Source organism: Cygnus atratus, chromosome 18, assembly GCF_013377495.2.
Source record: "Cygnus atratus isolate AKBS03 ecotype Queensland, Australia chromosome 18, CAtr_DNAZoo_HiC_assembly, whole genome shotgun sequence".
Taxonomy (NCBI): domain Eukaryota; kingdom Metazoa; phylum Chordata; class Aves; order Anseriformes; family Anatidae; genus Cygnus; species Cygnus atratus.
In genome coordinates this window covers 4,658,264-4,678,083 of record NC_066379.1, presented here as the reverse complement: position 1 = coordinate 4,678,083, position 19,820 = coordinate 4,658,264, and the positions used below count along the sequence as shown (strand labels likewise).

Sequence of the window (19,820 nt, the reverse complement as noted above, 5' to 3'; positions counted from 1 at the left end):
GGATTCAAATCTCTTTTTAAAAACAAGAGACACACAAAAATGAAATCTTCTGCTTGTTTTTGCTTCTATTCAGAAAACTCTTCCACGTGTAATTGGGAACTAAGCTCGAGAGTCAATAACTTCAAAGGCCCACGCGTTGTTGTGGATCGTTATATTCCTTTAATACCAACTATAGGTGATGGAAATTTTCATTAGTTAAAATATGTCAAAAGTGGAAGAGAACAGAAGGCACGTTCCCACGGCCCTTGTAATTTTCTTAAAAATACAGTAAAAATTTTCTGAAATCTCCTTCAACTTATGGAGGAGGTGCTTATAGACATCTAATGAATGTGGCCATGTTTGCTGGGCTGGGACACCCAAGGAAGCAATGCAGGACCCCAGGCAGGACCCCCAGAGCCCACACCCAAGTCTGGGGGCAAAGCATTGTGGCTGCCCTTCCCTGCTTGCCCCATCTCCAACCACCTCTGCAGGGCACGTGTCCAATAAACCTGAAATCCTTATAGATTCCTGAAGACTAAAAAATGGAACTTGAGAGGTTATGACCTCTCCCCTGACCTGATACGCACCAGGTGACATTTCCCCAACCTACCAATGATGCCCTGCAACAACAGACTGCAGATTCCCAAAGTGTTCTATAGTTTTTGTACTGCTAAGTTTTTCCTAATATCTACCCTTCATCTTCCTTGCTGAAAATTAAGAAATAATATTTCTCATCTGATTCATCACAGGCATACAGCACATGCCATTTTCTTCCTTGCAGCATTTAGGCATTTCTGTGTGTGTAACTCCATAGTTTTCTCTAGACTTAGCAGCTCCAGTTCTCTCAACTCTTTGCAGATCTTGTTCTCAAGACCCCTCCTCATTCCTGTTGTGTTCCTTTGGTCTCTTCTCCAGTTTGTTCACCTCCTTCTGACAGCACAGCACAGCACAGCACAGCACCCCAACCTGCACTCCATTTTCTACTCAGAGGCCTCATCAGAGATAAGTAGCACACGTGCCTCGCGGAAAGCAGCACCGCCTGCATGCCTCAGTGTGCCCATCTTCCTTCCAATAGTGTGATGCTGTTTGGTAGGCTTACCGTGTGACCACCTCCAGATCTACTTCTGCAGCATATTTCTCATATAATTCTGTTTCTGTACCTACTTGTTCCGGTCAAAATAAAGAACCTTTCCATTTTCTTTGTTTCTTCTTCAAGCAATTTTGTCACCACTATTCCATATGGTAAATGTCTTCCAGTTGCCTTGCAGTCTTCTCTAGTTTGGCATCATTCAACAACTTAAAGAAGGCTGGTGTTTATAGCCAAATGACTGATGCAAATACTGAAGAATACAAATTTGCACAGTTGACTTCTATGACATATTTCCTCCCCATTTCACAATGCCTGTCACACTGTTCAGACAGGAACTGCTCTCCTTTGACACGATCTCCTCTCAATAAATCCATGTTGGCTGTGCCCATATTTCATTGCTAAATTATATATATATATATATATATATATATATATATATATACAAATAGCTGTTTTGATTATTTTTTCCTAGTATCATTCTAGAGGGTTGCACTGATGGATCTATAATTCCCCAGTTTCTCCTTTCCTGCTTTTTAAAATCAGTTTTTTTATTTTGTGTTTTGTAGCCTTCGAACGCTTAAAGAGTGCCGTGGGGCCAATTGCTCCAACCATCCTCAGTGTATTCCACTATGAATTTCATCGGTTCCAGACAATTTGAACCATTTCCTTAAGTAGCCTAACTTACCGTAGCCTTAAGTTTTAAGTCAGTCATCACTTTACAGATGAGGGAGAAGGCACTTGAAGTATTCTTGAGGCCATCTATCAATGGTTCTCCCTGTTGAACATCACACCAGTTCCCTTGGCCGGCCTTTTATTACTAATGGGCTTAAGAAAATGTTCTTTTTTTTGTTTTCTCTAGTACCTACAAACTTCCTTTGTAGCTGCTTCTTGTAGTATCATATCTATTTCCTAAGCTGTATGAATTCACCTTTCCAACACTTTTCACATTGTGTTACTCTCTTTCTGCTCTTCCCACAAGGACCAGACTCCTATTTCCTGCTCATTTTGACCTTAGTTAGTTGCTTTCTACCTTTCATTTCTCCTGCTACTGGGTATCTGCACAAGCTTTGTCAGAAAACTGCCATCTGCACATTCTAGAAACTTGCCAGACTCTTTGTTTCCTGATCTTTTTTTTCCCAACAGACACCTGGGCAGTTTATTTATCTGGCTACCACTAAATCACAGCCTTCTACAGGAAAACTAGAGATAGGATACAGATCTAGTGATTCCAAAGCAAATGCAGTGGCCTTTGATTCATGATGTTTTTGTACAGCCATACTCTTTGAAAATGAGGGCAGCAAAAATATAAAGGCACCTCAGTTATTTATCCTTTTACAGATTTCTATTTTTCCTTCTCCCAGTGAAAAATTCTAATCACTGTCAAATAGATTTGAAGCAGCAGATTTATTTTTCATGCTCTGCTGCCTGATGTCAGATAACATACACAATACAGAAAAATTCATTCCAAAGATTAGTTTGCTGATGAGTTTTTACCATCATTTTTCATTCATAATGCCCATATTTATGCTACACTGAGGTTTCTACTTCTCCATCTACATTCAAAGCATTATATGTTTTTTTTGAAAAGTTTATATGTGAGACAAAAACCTTTACTAGCTGTGACTCACTTTCCACAGACTTTCCCATTACTGTATTTCAGAAAATATTAATCATTCGGGAGCAAATTCCAGACAGTACCTACTGGCTGGATCCCATTTCCATGTTAACTGCATATTTTCTTCCTTGCATGACGTTTTTAAGCCTCCTTTTGTCTAAACATATACCTGACACGAGCGACCTTTGGCAACACTGTGTGATTTCCAGGGATATGCACCAGACTGCAAGCACTACTGAATGCTAAACAAAGCCCTGAGGAAAAAAGCAAAAGTAACAAAGGTGGTCACCGTTCGTGCAACCTCCTGTGGTATCAGGACATCCTTTTAGAATGCTAATTTGATGAGACTACTAGCAAAAGGTTGAATAAATAAAAAAAAAGGTAAATTCTGCATTTTTTGATGCATAACATCAAATTGGATCCCCCTAATAGGAAAACTTTTACATAACCACACTGCAGAAAATTTGTGAATAATGATGAGTTGCATGGGGAAACTGCTCTGCAAGTTACAGCCAACACCCTGTCAAGTCATGTAAACATTGAAAACTTTTAGTTTTATTGTAGAAAAGCATCATGTATTTGCTATACAGTTACCTTTCACAGAAGTGAAGAAGAAATAGCCAGTCCTTGTGTTTACAAAGGAACACCACCATGCTAGTTCCTTCATTTAAGATCAACAGCCAATAAACAAAAATGAACATCTTCAGGGTATTATTAAAATAAAAATGGAGGAGAGGATGACTGCTATATTAACATCTTCATTCTACAACTGATATTTGCTATAGAAAGTAGTTTGGGTTGGAAGGGACCTTCAAGACCACCTTGTTCCAACCCCCTGCCATGGGCAGGGCCCCCTCCCACAGCCCAGGCTGCCCCCAGCACCATCCAGCCTGGCCTTGGGCACCGCCAGGGATGGGGCAGCCACAACTCCTCTGGGCAGCCTGGACCAGTGCCTCACCACCCTCTGAGTAAAGAATTTCTTCCTTATATCTAATCTAAATCTCCCCTCTTTTAGTTTAAAGCCATTACTCCTTTTCCTATCACTACACTCCCTGGCAAAGAGTCCCTCTCCAGCTTTCCTGTAGGCCCTTTATACGTATCCTTTACAAAGGATCCAGAAAAAAATAATAAATTTTGAAAGTTTCTGGTTTTAATTCCGTAACTTGCCAAGTAAAAGCACAGTCACAGTAATGGTTTGCCAACAGAGATATTCTGCTAACAAAATTACAGAATATTGTCCCATGGAGATAATGTTCACCTCATCATTTCCATAGAGGCAGTTTTCACATGTGCTTTTCCCATTAAAAAAAAATCAACCTGTTTGCCATGCCTCCAGGAAATCAAGCTAAATCTTATTTCAGACTCTTGAAATGAGGCTTTATTTGTATGCTTCAAAACTAATTATGCATATAACATGCCTTACCTGCAGTGATCAGAAAAGTTCTTTACGCTAAACTGTGCAACCGTTGAAGCATGTTTAACTGTTTAGTTTGAAGGTCACTATTGCTTTGCTAGATCTGATGAAACAACTGCATGTCAAAGCTTATCTGTCTTTTCCAGCTATATCGACTGCTTTTAGAAGAGATATTGCCTCTCCCTAAAATGTTTTTCCAGATTTGACTTTACTACCTTAATAGATCACGCTGTAAGAAGGAACTCTAAAGTAACCCACAGCTAAAAGACAGGATGGAAACAAGTATTGTCAAACATGATTTTAACAGTAAGGGTTCTTTTATCCTGCTTCCTCAAAAAATATCTGAAATAAAGTTAATACACACATATTTATAAGAAGATTTAACCTGCCACACGATGGCACCCAGCAGCTTCCAACTGCCCAGAACACTTTATTTCACCATGCACACACCATGCCACAAGCATCAATATGAGAATTGCAACTTAAAAAAAAAAACAACAACTAAATATGAAATAAAACTTCCAGTTTCAGAAGGAAAAAAAAAATCAGCACAGAATCCAGCACCAGCCCACAATAGGAAAATAAATCTGGAACGGCTGTCAAATTCTCATTTCCTCCAGAACAACAGATACAACAAATTAAAAGTGTAACTCTTCAGTTTCCACAATGCTTATGTGGTGTATATCATTTTGTCTACTGTATGAATTACTTGCTTTCATTTCTTTTTAGGCTTTGGAAACATGTGTTACAGATCAGTTCCACAAAATACTCTCCTTGCCAATACAAAAGAAGTGCAGAAGTTTCATCATAACTCCTAACTCCTGCAGGACATGGTACATTTCTTTTGAGTTGAGGGTTATTGGTTTTACATTGCTGAATTGCAGAAAAGTGAAAGGTATCTTCAAGAAAACCTGATTATTTCTTTTGATCTTTGTTCTTACAATCATCAAACACACAGCGGTTGCCTGGAGACTCCTCTACAAACTTCGTCATTTGTACAGAAACAAAGGAGGATGTATTACTCGTTATTTTTACTCTCCCATGGTAGTTTCCAGAAATTGCCTTAATTCTTTTAGATAACACGGCACAAGAGCCATTCCAGTAATGCCCTACACCTCGATGAAGGAAGTTAACTATACGTCACATACATTGGAGTTAGTTGACCAAGCGGGGAGGAAGAGATAAAGAGTACCATCTTTAAGCAAAAATAGCAAACTAGACTAGACAATAGAATACTGCCGTTAAATTACAGAAATAGTTTAACTTCTCTGTAATCTGGAAAAGGATTACAGAAGTGGCATGTGAAGAACCAGCTTTGTTGTTCAAGGTAAGTTTCTGGAAGAATTACTATTCTACAGAAAACGCTCCTACAGAATATAGTTTCAGAGTAGTTAACAATGAATAAAGGACTGTTTCAAAGGGTAAGATATCTAAAATACTTCGTGCAATTTAAAATGTTTCAATATCTTCTCTTAACAGTTTGCTTAGTTAATATTTTACAGATTACCTTAAAAGGGAAACAAAAAAAATCACTACTCTCATCCACTTCACTGATATTTCTAAATGATAAACCTGACAAAGAATATATTAGTGGTCATTAATTCCCACTTCCCTTACATTGGCAGAACATCCTTTTTAATTCACAACGTTGCAGTTAAGAGTTCTGATAAGTGTTTTGGATAGGCCAAGGCAGTAGATAACAGAGACTGATGATAAGAGAATAAAGAGATAAAATAGGGCAATTTTCACAGTGAAGAGGCTGGCAGTGCCTCTCTAACAGCTTTCCCTGTATCCAGATAGCTATAAATAGGTCCTGGAAAGAACGTGGTTGCATAATTTCAGGTTAACTCTGAAGGAATATGACCCTATAAAAAGAAAAGCTACAGACATGAATTTACATTAAGCATCTTTAGGATACAGGATGCTAGCTTACAACGATCCGGGCTCTTTGATTAATACCAGGCCATCCATCAGAAGACAGCTACTCTTGCTCAGCCTAAGTATAAAGGAGCCACATACGGAGCCTTGCTTGGACAGAATCCAGCGGGTGTCTAACAAGCTCTGCTTAGGCAATCAGGCGACCAGAGGGAGAAAGCCCTAAGCGACTGATGTTCTATTGACAGCCTCCAAGCTTTGAAAAGGCCTCAATGTTCATGAAGCGATTGCTCTGCTGCAATGCAGGTGCTGTTGAACAGACAAAATTCCCACTTCTAGTGGATCAGGCACCTACGCTCATTTGTCTGGACAACTTTGATTAGGTTGCTCCTTCCCTTCACTTCCCCAGAGAACTTTTACTCCCAAAGACTTGAGTAAATGAAATACCCTGGGAGCCAGTGATAGAACACGGTCCTTCCTGAGGATAAAATAAAACAGAGCAGTCTCCTTCTGACAGAGTATTGCTCATTCAGAATGCTCATTTTAAGAAATTCTTATTTTCATATTCACAAAAATATGAACCAGCTTGAATTAAATTTCATGGAAAATTCACAGTTAACTGTAAGAATTTTTCAGGATATCAAATCCTAAAATGTTTTCAGTTACTTAAATCCTGATAGCTGAGATGAAAAGGGGCTTTGGCCTTCCCACAGTACTCTTTACTTCTTTCGTCTTTGTGCTTGTCAAGATGAAGACAAAGCCAGTATGAAAGACCAGTTTTGAAGAGAAAGACTGTCAGCATGCGTATTTCATGGCTACAAAGGTCCCTGAGGAGTGAGATGTGCTGTACTCCTCTCCCAGCCTCACTACGCACGCAGGTGCATGGCTGTTGATGTTATAATCTGAGCTAGATTTTTTTTCTCCTCTAACTGTTCTTAGTAAATGAACTGATGCTCCACCTGCTGGAAAGAGAAATAAGCGAGGTCTGTATTCAGTAAGTGCTTTCAATGAGGAAGATGCAACCATTTAAGTCTCAAAACACAACCTCTTGCTGTCACCAGGCAAAAAAAAGGAGTCAAGCATTTAGTGTGTTTGAGAATGTCTTCCCTGCTCCAAGAACTGTTGCACACATTTTTAGGTGCCCTTTAAAGCTGTTGCTTTGACTTTATATAATAAACAACCTTTGCTCCTGTGCACTAATTGTGAGCTGTTAAAAATAAACTGCTGTTTTACAGTAATACTTTTACAAAGAATTTGATGTCCATTAACTTGTTTTGTGCAATATGGAGTATAATTACAAGCAGAAAAGCTACTGCAGTCTTCCTCCTGTTTGTACTTCTACTTGTTAGGGAATTTTAAATTTTATTATTCTGAATTTTTCCAAAGGTGACATAGAAATAGCAAAAGAACAAGAAAGCAAACTAATTCAACACTACAGAACACTGGCTGATAGTTGCCAGACTGAGGAGCTCCAGAAATAAGTGCTTATTTTATACAGCAAGTTAAAATAGGAGTTGGGCAAAGAGGTCTAAAACCTCAAGGTACAAATGCATCTGGCAAGATCAAAGTCAGGCAGCTAGTACTGTACTCTTACAAGACAAGTTCTTTTATGGATTATGTTATAATTTACAGTGGACTTTGTTCTATGATTTACAGTATGTTTCTTCAAGATCAAAGAAAGATATTCAGGATACACCTACACCGATGCTTGGAACAATAACACTGACCGTCAGCCAGCCTGAGCCACTTGAGTCGGTCATCCCGTCCCTACCACAAAAACAATCACTGTGTTTTCAGAAATCTGGTAATGAGCAACTAAATATCAATACCTAACAAAGATCAGCGTGACAGTTAAGAAACATCTCCATACCAAAAAGAAGCCACAGATATCAGCTGCCTTCCCTGATGAACTGTGATTTGCAAAGAGGATGAGAATGGCACTCTTACTGGTGAGAACTGATTATTTCCCACGTCACTAAGGCCAAATACTCTGGCATACAGAAGGAGAACCTTTTCCCCTCCCTAAAGAAAACGCCTTAACACTTTATGTAAATATAAAATTGTTTTATTTTGGTTTGTGGCTTTGGAGAGTAGTTGAATAATGTTTTCAAACGGATTTAGATAACCGTAAAATCTACAATTTCTGAAAGAGATTGTTTTCTGATCTAACCAGAACTCCTAAGGACAATGCTGAATAATTTTCCCTGCTGGAGTTCTGCATCACAGGCAGCAAGTACAATAAAAATTGTGAAAGATTCACTAATGCCCAGAGGGAAAACCTGCAGACAGTTCAGATCACAATTTTGTGATGTCTGACACCATTAATGAGCGGTAATGAGCAACTCTTGAGATCATACAGGAATTACTAATATTCAAATTATAAACAATAAAAACCCTAACACCCTTATGACTTTGTCCAGTTAAGTTTTTCTGAGCCACAGAAAACTGTGCCTTAGATTGCTCCCTGCTTTGCCTAACATGATAAACATGTATAAAGCAGAGTGATGACCACGGGGATCCGCAGCACCTCCTGGCCAAGCTCATCTCCACTCTGAAGTTACCTGCTCTCTGGCACAGAAGGGCAAATGAGAAACAAGCTGCCTAGAGGTCTTTTCCAACCTGAATGCTTCTGTTATTCTTACATTATTAGCAGCTTCAGAGAAAAGACAGGCAGCTAAGAGACTCAGTACGCTGCTTTCAAAGGTTGGTGCACCTATCTGCAGAGGACAAAACAAAGTGGCAGGAAGGCCTAAGATACTCAACTAGTTTTCCCAAATATTGTTGTCCTAGTGTGAGAGTAACGATTGGGAACACAAGCAAGTAAAAGCAGTAAAGTGTCAGAGAACATCATAAGCAAAGTTCCTAATTTTAATTTACATAACTATATGCAAAACTCTTTAAAGAAAGTTAAAATTACCAAAGCGATACTTAAAATCTTGGAAAAATCCAAATTAACAATGCTTTGGAAAGAATGATCACTAAAGAAATGTTTAGATTTCCTCAAGATCATATCCATTACAACTACCCCCAAATAAAAACAAACAAAAAGGAGAAAAGATGGGAAAAAAACAACAGGTCTGAGCATGTAGAAGAAAACTCTGAGAACCGGATCCTCGAAATAACAATACATTCATTTTTTAACTGTGAAAGAAAAAAAAAGCAACAGCACGCACTTCACTTTAAAACCTGACATTTTAAGACAATTCTTAACATTCCTGAAGTTTCTGCAACACCTGTGCCGGCAGCGAGGGCTGGCAGTACAGAAGGACTGCGCCAGCATCCCACTGGCTTTCAGCTCTTACCTGCTTGGGTCTTACTGGGATGATGCTGTCCTCCCGCTCCTTGCTGCGGAGGAGGACTCGCCCCTGCTTGTCCGGTACCTTGCGCTGGGCTGGTGCCAGTCAGAGTCCCAGGAGGCAGTGGCTGCCCTCTCTTTAAGAGCTGCTTCTGTTCTTGCTGGCGGAAGCGTGGAGGCACCTCGCGAGGCAGGTAACGGGACGCAGCTGGCTGCTGCCCATTAGCAGATGCACGCTTGCCATTGCTGCTGTTGGTAATAGTGCTGGTGGAAGTACTGGTACCGGTACCGGCAGGTTGGGGCTGGCTTAAACTGGTCTTAATAGGTTCTGGCACTGCATTAAAAAAAATAAAAAACTGTTTTAATATCAAGGGGAAAAAATGTATAACTGAGCAAAGGGATGATATTTTTTACACTCCCAAGCAAACAGAGAACGTAAATTATGTACAGCGTACTCAAAGGAGGAAAGTTTTATTTTCATAGTCTTATCTCGTGCACTTTTTGGAAGTCAGCAGCGCAGCAACAGCCCGGCACAGGCGGGGAGAGCCTGCTGGCTGTGGGCAGCATGCACCACACTCGCATCTATCCCCACTCAGCTCCCATGTGTACAAACACACAGCTACATACGGGCCTTGGAGCTGATACTAAATATGACCCAGGAAGGTACAACACTAAGAAAAAACACCGACTTCCAAGAACCCGGCAACTGAGCAGGTGAAAAAACTTCTCGCAGGTTTTCTAAGCATTTCTAAGGCTTCTTGGATTATTGTCGAAACAAGATGTCTAACAATACTTACCCTAAAATGGTAAATAAAAGCCCAGTAAGAGGATGGCTAGAAATGGCTGTTGTAACTCTCACATAATATACAGGAAAATAAATTATTAAACAAGAAATAGTTTCGCAGAGTTTGTTTTTTTAACGGTAAGACTTATTATGACACTGAGGAAGTAGCATGCTGTGAAATTTGGATTTTAGAAAATGAATCAAATTTAAAAGGAGTGGATACTGGGGCGAGGTGGGGGAAATTCCAGACAATGAAAAGCTTTCAAGTCAAGATTAATTTTCTTTACTCCTGCTTTACTCAATCTGTAGATTTAGACACATGTGCAAATACTTCGTACCTATACTGATGCACAAATATGTTCTATGTATTGGGATTAAAAAATTAATTACAATTGTAGGCAATTTATCCAGTACGTAATATTTAAACACTTTAAAAACATGGAGCTTATGTCTTTAAAAGTTACAATTAAAATCCTGATCACAATTACCACCTTTAACTGGAAAGAATGGCCGACGTGCACAACTCTTGTGATATAACAAGTCTATTCTGGGGACATTTTTTAATCCGGTGCCTGAGAAAGGAGCCAGGTTTTCATACCCCCTGAAGAGCACGAGCATCATCCCTGTGCTTTGCAACCTTACTTAACACCTGCTTCTCTGTAAAGCACTGCTCGTTTCTAAACTGACACTGAAATGCAGTAACTGAAAAAAGCCAACGACATTTCAGTGCCTTATTCAAGCTACACCTCTGCAGGCACACAGGCGAATGGCATGAGGACGATCAAGCCCACGTCACTGGTCCTCCCCTTATCACAATGACCAAAGGAAAACTGCCTTGTCTGTTGTAAGCATCACTCAACCCAAGATGCAAAATAGATTAAAATGTGTGAAACAGTCAGCACTACTTTTGAAAGACAAATTCTCTCTTTTTTTTTTTTTATTATCAATGAGCAGCACTAATCCCTCACTGTGTGCAGGGCATGCACTTCCAGGTGCCCAAGCAGCCGGCTTCCCCCGGGACAGCACCTTTCTGGTTCAGGACCTGCACTGGGACAGGCTGCCCAGAGAAATCTGTGGCTGGAGTTTACATTGCAGAGAAATAAATTCATACAGTTGTTTGTAGGTCAGTATTTCAGCACAAGATTAACACAGCTTTTCTTGAATCTTTTAAGCCTTAAACCTTTAAACACATTACATACTGTCTTAACTGTTCCTTTTCCATAGCTCTAGCCTCTTCTTTATGACCAGGACAAAATAAAAATGTCCTATAAAAACCACTGCAATTAAAACAGCCTCAAGAGCCTTATTTAAAAATAAGGATAAATTCTCGTTATTCTCCACTTACACAAAACACACTGCCTATTAGAGTACTTGAACTTTTTATTCCTTATTGTAACAGATCCGTGTGGTTTAGAACAGGAGGGAGGAAGAGAGGAGAAGCAACAAGTTAGTACTGAACAGACGATGCATTTAAACTGAATGGTAAGCTACTGGACGCGTGCGTCTACAGCACCTGCTGCCTTTTGTGCTCAGCAATTTTTGAGTTTGGGCTGTGAGGTTGCTAATATTAACATTAAATCCCATCATTCTATAACAAAACAGGAACTTTATCTAAAAATGCTAAAAATGCCATTAACATCTCAAGAGCAGAGAACAAAACCTGCTTTGCCTTTTCAAAATATACCAGCAGCTTTGGAAACAAACAGCTTGTCCGCACTCTGAGGATTGAAAAAGTGGAAGAAAGCCATCACATAATGCAGAACAATTCATTCAACTATGAAGTCTGCATCTTCAACATGTATGTGAAAACTACTTTGTTTTCACGATATACATAAATCTGTCTCCCCTCTGGTAGTATTACTTGGTTCTAATGGCTCTTGGTTTTTAGTAAGCACTGCTGACTTTACCATTCCTCCTGGCCTTCAAGAATTGTAGAGTGTGCTATGGATCAATCCCATCCTGTTGCTGGATAGCAATCCTCAGGCAAGGAATCTCAGGGGTTCCCAGGCCCCCCGGGCAGCCTGGAATGGGAAATGCCCCGTGTCCATGCATCCTATGCAGTCTGTCCAGGCGCGGGCTCCTGCCACCCCGTGCTCTGTTCCAAGAGGGCTCCATCACCCTTGGCACACGTGTGTACTCAGACCTAACTGCCTGGTTTCCAAACCGAACCGCATCAAAAGCCAACTCCTGCCTCATTTTGCTTGCTTTGACAATTCAAAGGGATAATTAAAATAGAGACAACTTTTTGTGCATTTGAACACAGTAAATATTCCCATTTCATTTGGGAGATGGAGAGCAAAAATAGAAAAAAATTAGAGAGCTAGGCTTATTTATTTATTTAAAGGCAGAGATGTAAGCATTTACTGACAGTGAAATCTCAAGTGCTCAGTACTTCTGGAAAAGACAAAGCTGTACGTGATTTGCCCGTGGCCAAAACGAGCACTCAGGACACAGTCTGATCTACCAAAAATAACAAACTGCTTCAGCCAGGAAATTTCTCCAACTCGGATGACGGACCAGCCGCACGAGCACCTGTGCCAGCGCCATCAAGGGCCCAGCGGGAAGGGGAGGGAGAGGAGCCACGGCCCCATCCAGCGCCACCACGCCTCGCACCCGGCCCCTCGTCGTGCTGAAGGTCTGGAGGTTCGTTTCCTCTGGAGATGAGACTGGAAGGGACAACCCCATGGCAAAGTGGGTGAGAGACTGGTGCCCCGGTGCCTGCCCTGATTTGCCTTTTCAAGGCCAAAAAAAACCCCTACAATGATTCTTCAATGGAATTTAAGAAAAATTGCAAGAGAATTAAAAACCATTAACCAGCACAATGTCAACAGAGCCAATATTTGTCTGGCCCTAAGATTTTCTTAAGGAATATTAATTAATTGGAAACATATTTGAAAGAGCAAGGCAGGCTGCTTTTTATCAAGCATCACTTTCTCTCTGCGATGCATAGAAATCACATCAGATACCTCCAAGCAGGCATGCAGATGAAATACACCGCTCATCTAAGTCAGAGCGGATGCAAGTTTTTGCTTTAATGCCAATTAACAAAGCAGTTTCATCACAGAGGTGTGGCCAGAGAGCCCGTTTCAGCACCAGGAACGTTTCCCTCTAAATATCTGAATCACAGATGAGAGAAAAGAACAAAGAAAATCAAAATATCAAACACGCTGTAGTTTAAAAAATATTCCTGCATATTAATAATACTGATTTTTCTCTAATCAGCATGCCAAAGTGCTTTTTATTTTGCACACTGAAATCTCTTCAAGGCTAGCAACGAGGAGGAAGCTCTTGGGAGAGCACCGTGTATACAAGCACAGTAGCTGGAAAATAACCATTTAATTACACCATTGGCAGGAAATAAAGCAGAAAGTGTCAACAACCTAGAACAGGCTTGGTTCCCAAATCCTGGCTTCATATCAGGCTAGAATTCAGCCTTCAAATACAGCAATAATATTTGGAGAATATACGTTACAAAGACAATACAATACGACTGTATGCTCTGAAAAAAACTCAGCACCTATTTGTTAAAGTCATCCTCGGCAACGTTTAAGCAGCAGTTTTCATTTGATGTGCACTGAGCAACACCTCCTGTTCAAAGCGTCTCCATCGGATTTACTAATTATTAATTGTCATATGGCGCTCGCTCTAAGAGCTTCCTTCTGCGCCAGCCAGACACCCTCCTTCCTACACCGGGTGCGTTTTGAGCTGACGGCTACCCTTTGCAGAGCACAGGAGGTACAGAGCCGTAACACGGAGCAAGCTGCAGGCTCGGAGCAGCGCAGACACAACCTCCTGCACACGGCGCAGCAGCACCGGTGGTCAGCAGGGGCTGCCGAGCACAGCGATGCTCTGTGCGTTATACGTCTATAATCAGCCCCAGGGGCCGGGCTGCCAATCTAGGGAGAGACCTCGCCGGTCCCCGAAGGAGCAGCCTGTCTACCCTTTCACCTGAAAGTAATACGCTGTCACGGCTAATGTTATGTGGGCAGCTGCTGGAAACCCGGGGATTAAAAGGTTGCCTTTATGGCTAAATTTGTTTGAAGGCTAAAAATATGGTTTAAAATATATGGGGGAGATAATTTAATACAAAGTGGTTTTCATCGCCATTAGAAACACACGATTAAAGAGCTACAGCAAAGACATTTAAGTGGAGAGAATCTTGCAAAAATACAATTAAAGGCATCAAATAAGAGCCTTGATATTGCTTGCTCTTACGATGTTTGTGATGGGTATCTGCTGCTTCTGCGTTCTGAGAGCTGTGCACATACTAAACAATGAGCTTGCTTGTAATAATTATCAGTACTTAATGGTATCTAAACTTCGTAATCCAATTTCACCCAAACAAATCCAATAATTACTCCATATGCTTTTTGATGATTACAATCTCGGGAATCCCAACTGCATAAAAAAGTGTTATGTGCAATTGTAGGTGGATTTTATTAATATAATGAATAGGATCAGTCTAACAGATTTCAATTACAACAGTAGCTTTTAAGTACATTTCTATGACATAAGGAAGAACATGCATAAATGAAAGAAACTGGTTAAGCCACATAATACTGATTTATGGCAGCTTTTTCCTTTCATTCACCTCATTAACATTTCTCTGTATTTCAGAATCCCACACTCCAGCTCTATAAAACTTGCATTTCTAAAGCCTTTAAGGAGCAGACATTCCAGAAGAGAAACAGTTAAAGCCAGAAACGCATTCTTGGCTGCTACTGTGACAGGATTTATTTACAGCTTCTATTAAACACAGCAGCTCCATTACAAAGTGCTGTATGTGAGAAGAATTTTTGATTATACAATGCCAATGCCTCACTGCGTTAAACATATCATGCCAGTGTATTATTTTTTTCCTTCAGCAATTCGTTCAGGTCATTGTTTGATGGGTTTATGAATTCATTACAGGAAACAGATGGATCCCATAATTCAGAGCTATTCTCCCAGCCAATCATATGGGCAATTTTTTTTTCTCATCTCGCTCCCCCCTCCAAATCAACCTTAATGAAGCCACTTCCTCCATGTCCAATACCCCGCACGCATACACCGCACCGAGAGCCGGTGCTTATTGAAGCAACCTCGGAACTGGAGCTGCTGTGACATAAAGGTGACCACCGTCACGCTCAGACACAGGCACCCCCCCAAGTCAGACAGAAAGGCACGAACTTACCCAAACAGAAAACACAGGGTTGTAGTGGGCAAAAAAGAGATGCCTGATTGGTGAGAAATCCCTTTTTGTATGCTGAAAAACGTATTATTTTTTTAAAGAAAAAAATGTTGCCCCCCAATCTACTTTCAAAGGATGGATTTTCATTTAGCAAATTACCTCCTTTGTCTACTAAGCACTGGTATTTTTCATCCACAGTGACATCTGCTGGCAAAAGCAAAGGTATTTCAGAAAACTATTGCATAAAAACCTAATACTTCTCAATGTTTCTATACAAAAGTGGGCAGTTTTCTGTCTTGCTCTTTTCTTCTCCCAGCAAATAAATTTATTGGGGAAAAAAACTGCAGAAGAGTTACAGTCTAATGCCAAAAGAACTTGAAAAATTCACAAAACAGCTTTAAAACCACAACCAGAAGCTGCCATTTGACAACAAAGCCTACAACCAGGGTAAAAGTAAAAATACATGCCTTATTAAAAATAAAGCCTTACAACTTTAACACTTCATTTTTGTACTAATTCCTGCACATAGCATTTAAGAAACAGTAAGAACAAATAAAGTCTTTTCCTCATTTAATTTTTATCCCCCCCTTTTTACCTCCCAGCTGACCACAGTGCATCTTCTGCTTTCCTCTCCCCTTCCCTTCCCTCTCTTGAGTTTTGCAATGTTTCCTGCCTCCTTCCTTACCCTTTCAACATCCCACTGCTAAAGCCTCTCACCACAACCTATCTTTCCTAAAAAGCTCTACAGACTTTTCTCACATCTACCAACTTAGACCTACTCTACAGAATTCCATTTTTTTTTGCCAGGAAATCTGGAGTCAGAATCAGATTTAACAGGAAGCTGCAGCATTCATAGAAAACCTCTGTGCTAACTGTCAGGGTTTCTGTTGTCTCACTAACTCACTTGTCTGTAATTTAGCGGTGGGATGTTACCGAGGAGGCTCCGTGGAGAGAAGTACCATCTAATCCCTCATCCTGGATCACTTTCCTGCTTTAGGAAGAGGGACGTGTACGATGTGGTCATTCAGCCCATCTCAGCCCGTGCCTTTAGAAAGCAGCTTTAGTTCTGTAATGTCTGCCAGGATTCATATATTAGCTAAACGCAACTGAATAAAAGTCCTGTGAAGTTACTGATGTCACTGTTACACACTGCACGCTTTATTTGAACAGCCAGAGCTTAGAATTCTGCAATAGACAAAGAAATCAAACCTCTGAATACACATCCATCCATCCATCCACCCCCAAATCACTTCGGATAAGTATTTTTGCAATAACAGGAGAAATAAGTTTTGTTAATTGATACTACAAAAGACTGACATTTTATGCAGGGAACAGCTACAGGTGAGTGCTTTCTTGGTTGTTCTGTAGCAGTTTTTACATCATGCTTACCAACCATTATATTGGTTGGCTGATGGAGCTCTCCAACCTTAAATAAATGCTCCTGGGTTTTCCGTGAGATGGATCTATGCTAGGATCGATTCAAAAGCCACTCTGCAGCTCCTATTTTTTGCAGTCTGATCCACTCATCTGAAGACATTTCACAGGCTTCATCAAGATATGGGCATAATTTATTCTAAAACTATATTCAGACATATGATCATTGCATGAAGTTAGCAGATAACTACCCACCATAAATTGATATATAGTAAATGTTGAAATGTATTTGTTATCTATTCAGTGGGTTTCAATTCAGTCAAAAATTAATTCCTAATTTTGATGCTGGAAAACCTCCTTTGAAAATATGTCATCCAGAAAGATTTTACAACCATCTGTGGGAAATCAATATTTTATGAGGAAATCATAATAACTTATAGGGCCCACAGTGACAAGTCAGTCGCAAATCATCTTCCCAGGAGTAAGACTTCCACATTACTTCTTATAAATTAAAGGTTTTATTTTAATCTTCATAGCTGGATCTGCTAGAACCATATAAATATTAAAGTAAGCCGGAAAGTGTATTCCGTTTGGTTGTATTTCACAATTTTTGAAGAACTAAACATTCTTTTCTTAAACATACATTGGTATTAACAGCACTGTGGCTTGTTCAAAAGCTCCCTGCTGGCTGGCTGGCCAGCTGGCAGACTAACCAGCAGACACAGCCATTATATTCACATTAAGGACATTCCTCCGGACCTCAGCGGATAGGTAGGAGAGGGAAATAACAGCACTTACTAAGCCTCTGACCTGCACCCAGCTGCACATCTCAGTGACTTTGTACCTCTGGACCTCCATGGATATCCTACAAAATTTAATCAGAATTCGCCAGAAATGTTTAAAGCTAAGGGGGGAGACAGACAGGAACACAACCCAATCTCATAAGCCTCACTTCCTTAGGAAACCAAAACTATACCCATAACAATCGGTTTATTAGAGCGTTTTCCGAGAGTCATTCATGAAGTGTCTCTAAAACTGTAAGTCTGCACTGCTTTTGTAGAAGCTAATATTGATAATTTTGTACCAATGACGGTTTCTGACATGGAATTTTTACATGATATTGTCATAAGCAAACTGGGGAAACGCGAGCTAAATGTAAAATTGGTTGAAATATTCTCTGGGAGAATCAATGGTTTGTTGTCATAATGAAAGTGTATTTCAGAATATAATCCACAGGGACTTGATCTATGCCTATGCTGTTCAGTATTTTCATTAACAACTGCATGATGGACTAGAGAATATCCTTGTTAAATCCCCCAATGACCCCAAGCTAGGAAGAAACAACATAGGGGTGATGAGATTGCTGCAGCACAGGATCCAAATTCTGATAAACCGATGGGAAACTAACGATGAAGTGCTGTGAAAGAAAGTTGGCTGCAATTCAGTAAGGAAAGCCACCTTATTAGGCAGGAAGAATTAAATGCAGAACATCCAACAACAGATCCCATAGCAGTTTTGCAGAAAAAGGTGCCATGTTTTAGCACATCGCAAACCAAACCAACGTTAAAAGGTCAGGCTTGTAAGAAAACAAGCATTGTAATGGAACAAATAACTAGCTATGAGGCTTAAAGTAACCCTCCTACATCCATATGGCATCTTAAAGCCTTCACTACAGCACTGCCAGTACCCATGGTTGGCCATCTCTCTTCAAGAAAGAGCCTGACCACCTGTAAGGAATACAAAGGAAAGAGGGATGTGGAACCATGAACGACCACAGCACACAGAAGGCAAAGTAGGAGCTCCGTCTAGAAGACCGTGGGTACACACAGCAGAGAATAAAATACAAAGGAAGAGGAGGAAATAATTGTTCCATCCCATGGTGAATAGGACAAGACATGCTGGGTTTCAATAGCAGCCACAAAAATTAGGATTTACATTTTTTACAGTAACGATGATTAAGGATTAACTGAAGACATGCTACAGGTTCTGTGATACTGCCTCAGGGCAAGAGGCTGGAACAGATGACCTCTCAAAGCCATATCTCCTACAATCCCACAATAACATGGAGCTCCAAATCCAGTCCTCCCACTTTTCCTCAGTCATGACAAAGAAATCATTTTCTCTCAGGTTGGTAATCCCAGTATTGTCTTCACCTGCTGGTTTTTAAATAAGATGTGTTCCTTATTATTCAGCACCACTTGTCCAGACCCAATTTGCTTTGTTCTTGATTAACTTCAAACTGTCTCATTCCCAAATTACCTTTTATCGCTCCACTCCACTGTAATTAAGTTTGCCTTCTCTTTGTAAGCCCATCGCAGCCCACGCAGCTGCAGACCCACCCAGCAACATTGAGTCCTAACCCTACCGTATATGACCCTATATTCACAGATTTAACTTCTCTTATGAGCTGGAGAAGCTCCTAATAAAAACCATACATCCTTGCATACTTCTGCGCTCAGATACTAGATTTTGTTCCACTTTCTTAAAGAACATCTACACATTTTTCTTTCCTATCACTCAGCAGAGAAAGTGCCAAATACTTCTCTTGACAGAAAGATACACAACCTGTTTACTTTGTGATGAAATCTGCATTTTTAAAAGTTTTCTTCAACCCCATGCTATGTTATTCTGGTTTGGTTTCACACGCAGCAGGCTCCTGAAGAATACTTATACTTTAAACAGCTTCCAACATTTTCCTCGCTGCTTTCTTCCATGTTAGCACTGATTATAATTTTAATTTTAAATTCACAATTAATTAGCTGTGCCATTAAAAATGGTACAGCTAATTAGGCTGATAGGTTGTCATCAACAATAGATTGATAATCCAAAGCAAATATGATGCTGTTTAGCATCGTATTCTTTCACAATGTTTATTGTAGGTTGTGAGTGCACACACATGGTTTACCATGGCCAGGTTGATGAATGGAAATTGGATCGTATACATCAGGCCTTGAATTGAGAAGTCCAAGTCATGAATCAAAATTCTGGGTAATGGAACAGTTAAATTATCACAGCTACGTTCCTTCAGGATGTGAACTGATAACAGATGGTAACTTTCAAGGCTTAACAATTTGTCTGGTTTCTTTCAAGCGATAGTTCTTCAATTTACAGATGATGTTAAGCAGTATTTATGAATTCATGTAACTCAAATTCCAGTGTTAATCATATACATCTCTCTACTCTCAGATTTGTTCAAATATGCACCCATTGTAAAGCAAAGACAA

At 40.1% G+C, this 19,820-nt stretch overlaps 1 protein-coding gene across 1 annotated transcript in view; it reads right to left on the bottom strand.

Moving 5' to 3' along the window:
- TNRC6C (trinucleotide repeat containing adaptor 6C) overlaps window positions 1–19,820 on the bottom strand; it is a 295,949-nt gene that overhangs the window by 45,351 nt on the left and 230,778 nt on the right. Inside the window, 1 exon segment of the mRNA XM_050714356.1 lies at window positions 9,276–9,602. Coding sequence (XP_050570313.1) covers window positions 9,276–9,602 — 327 coding nt within the window.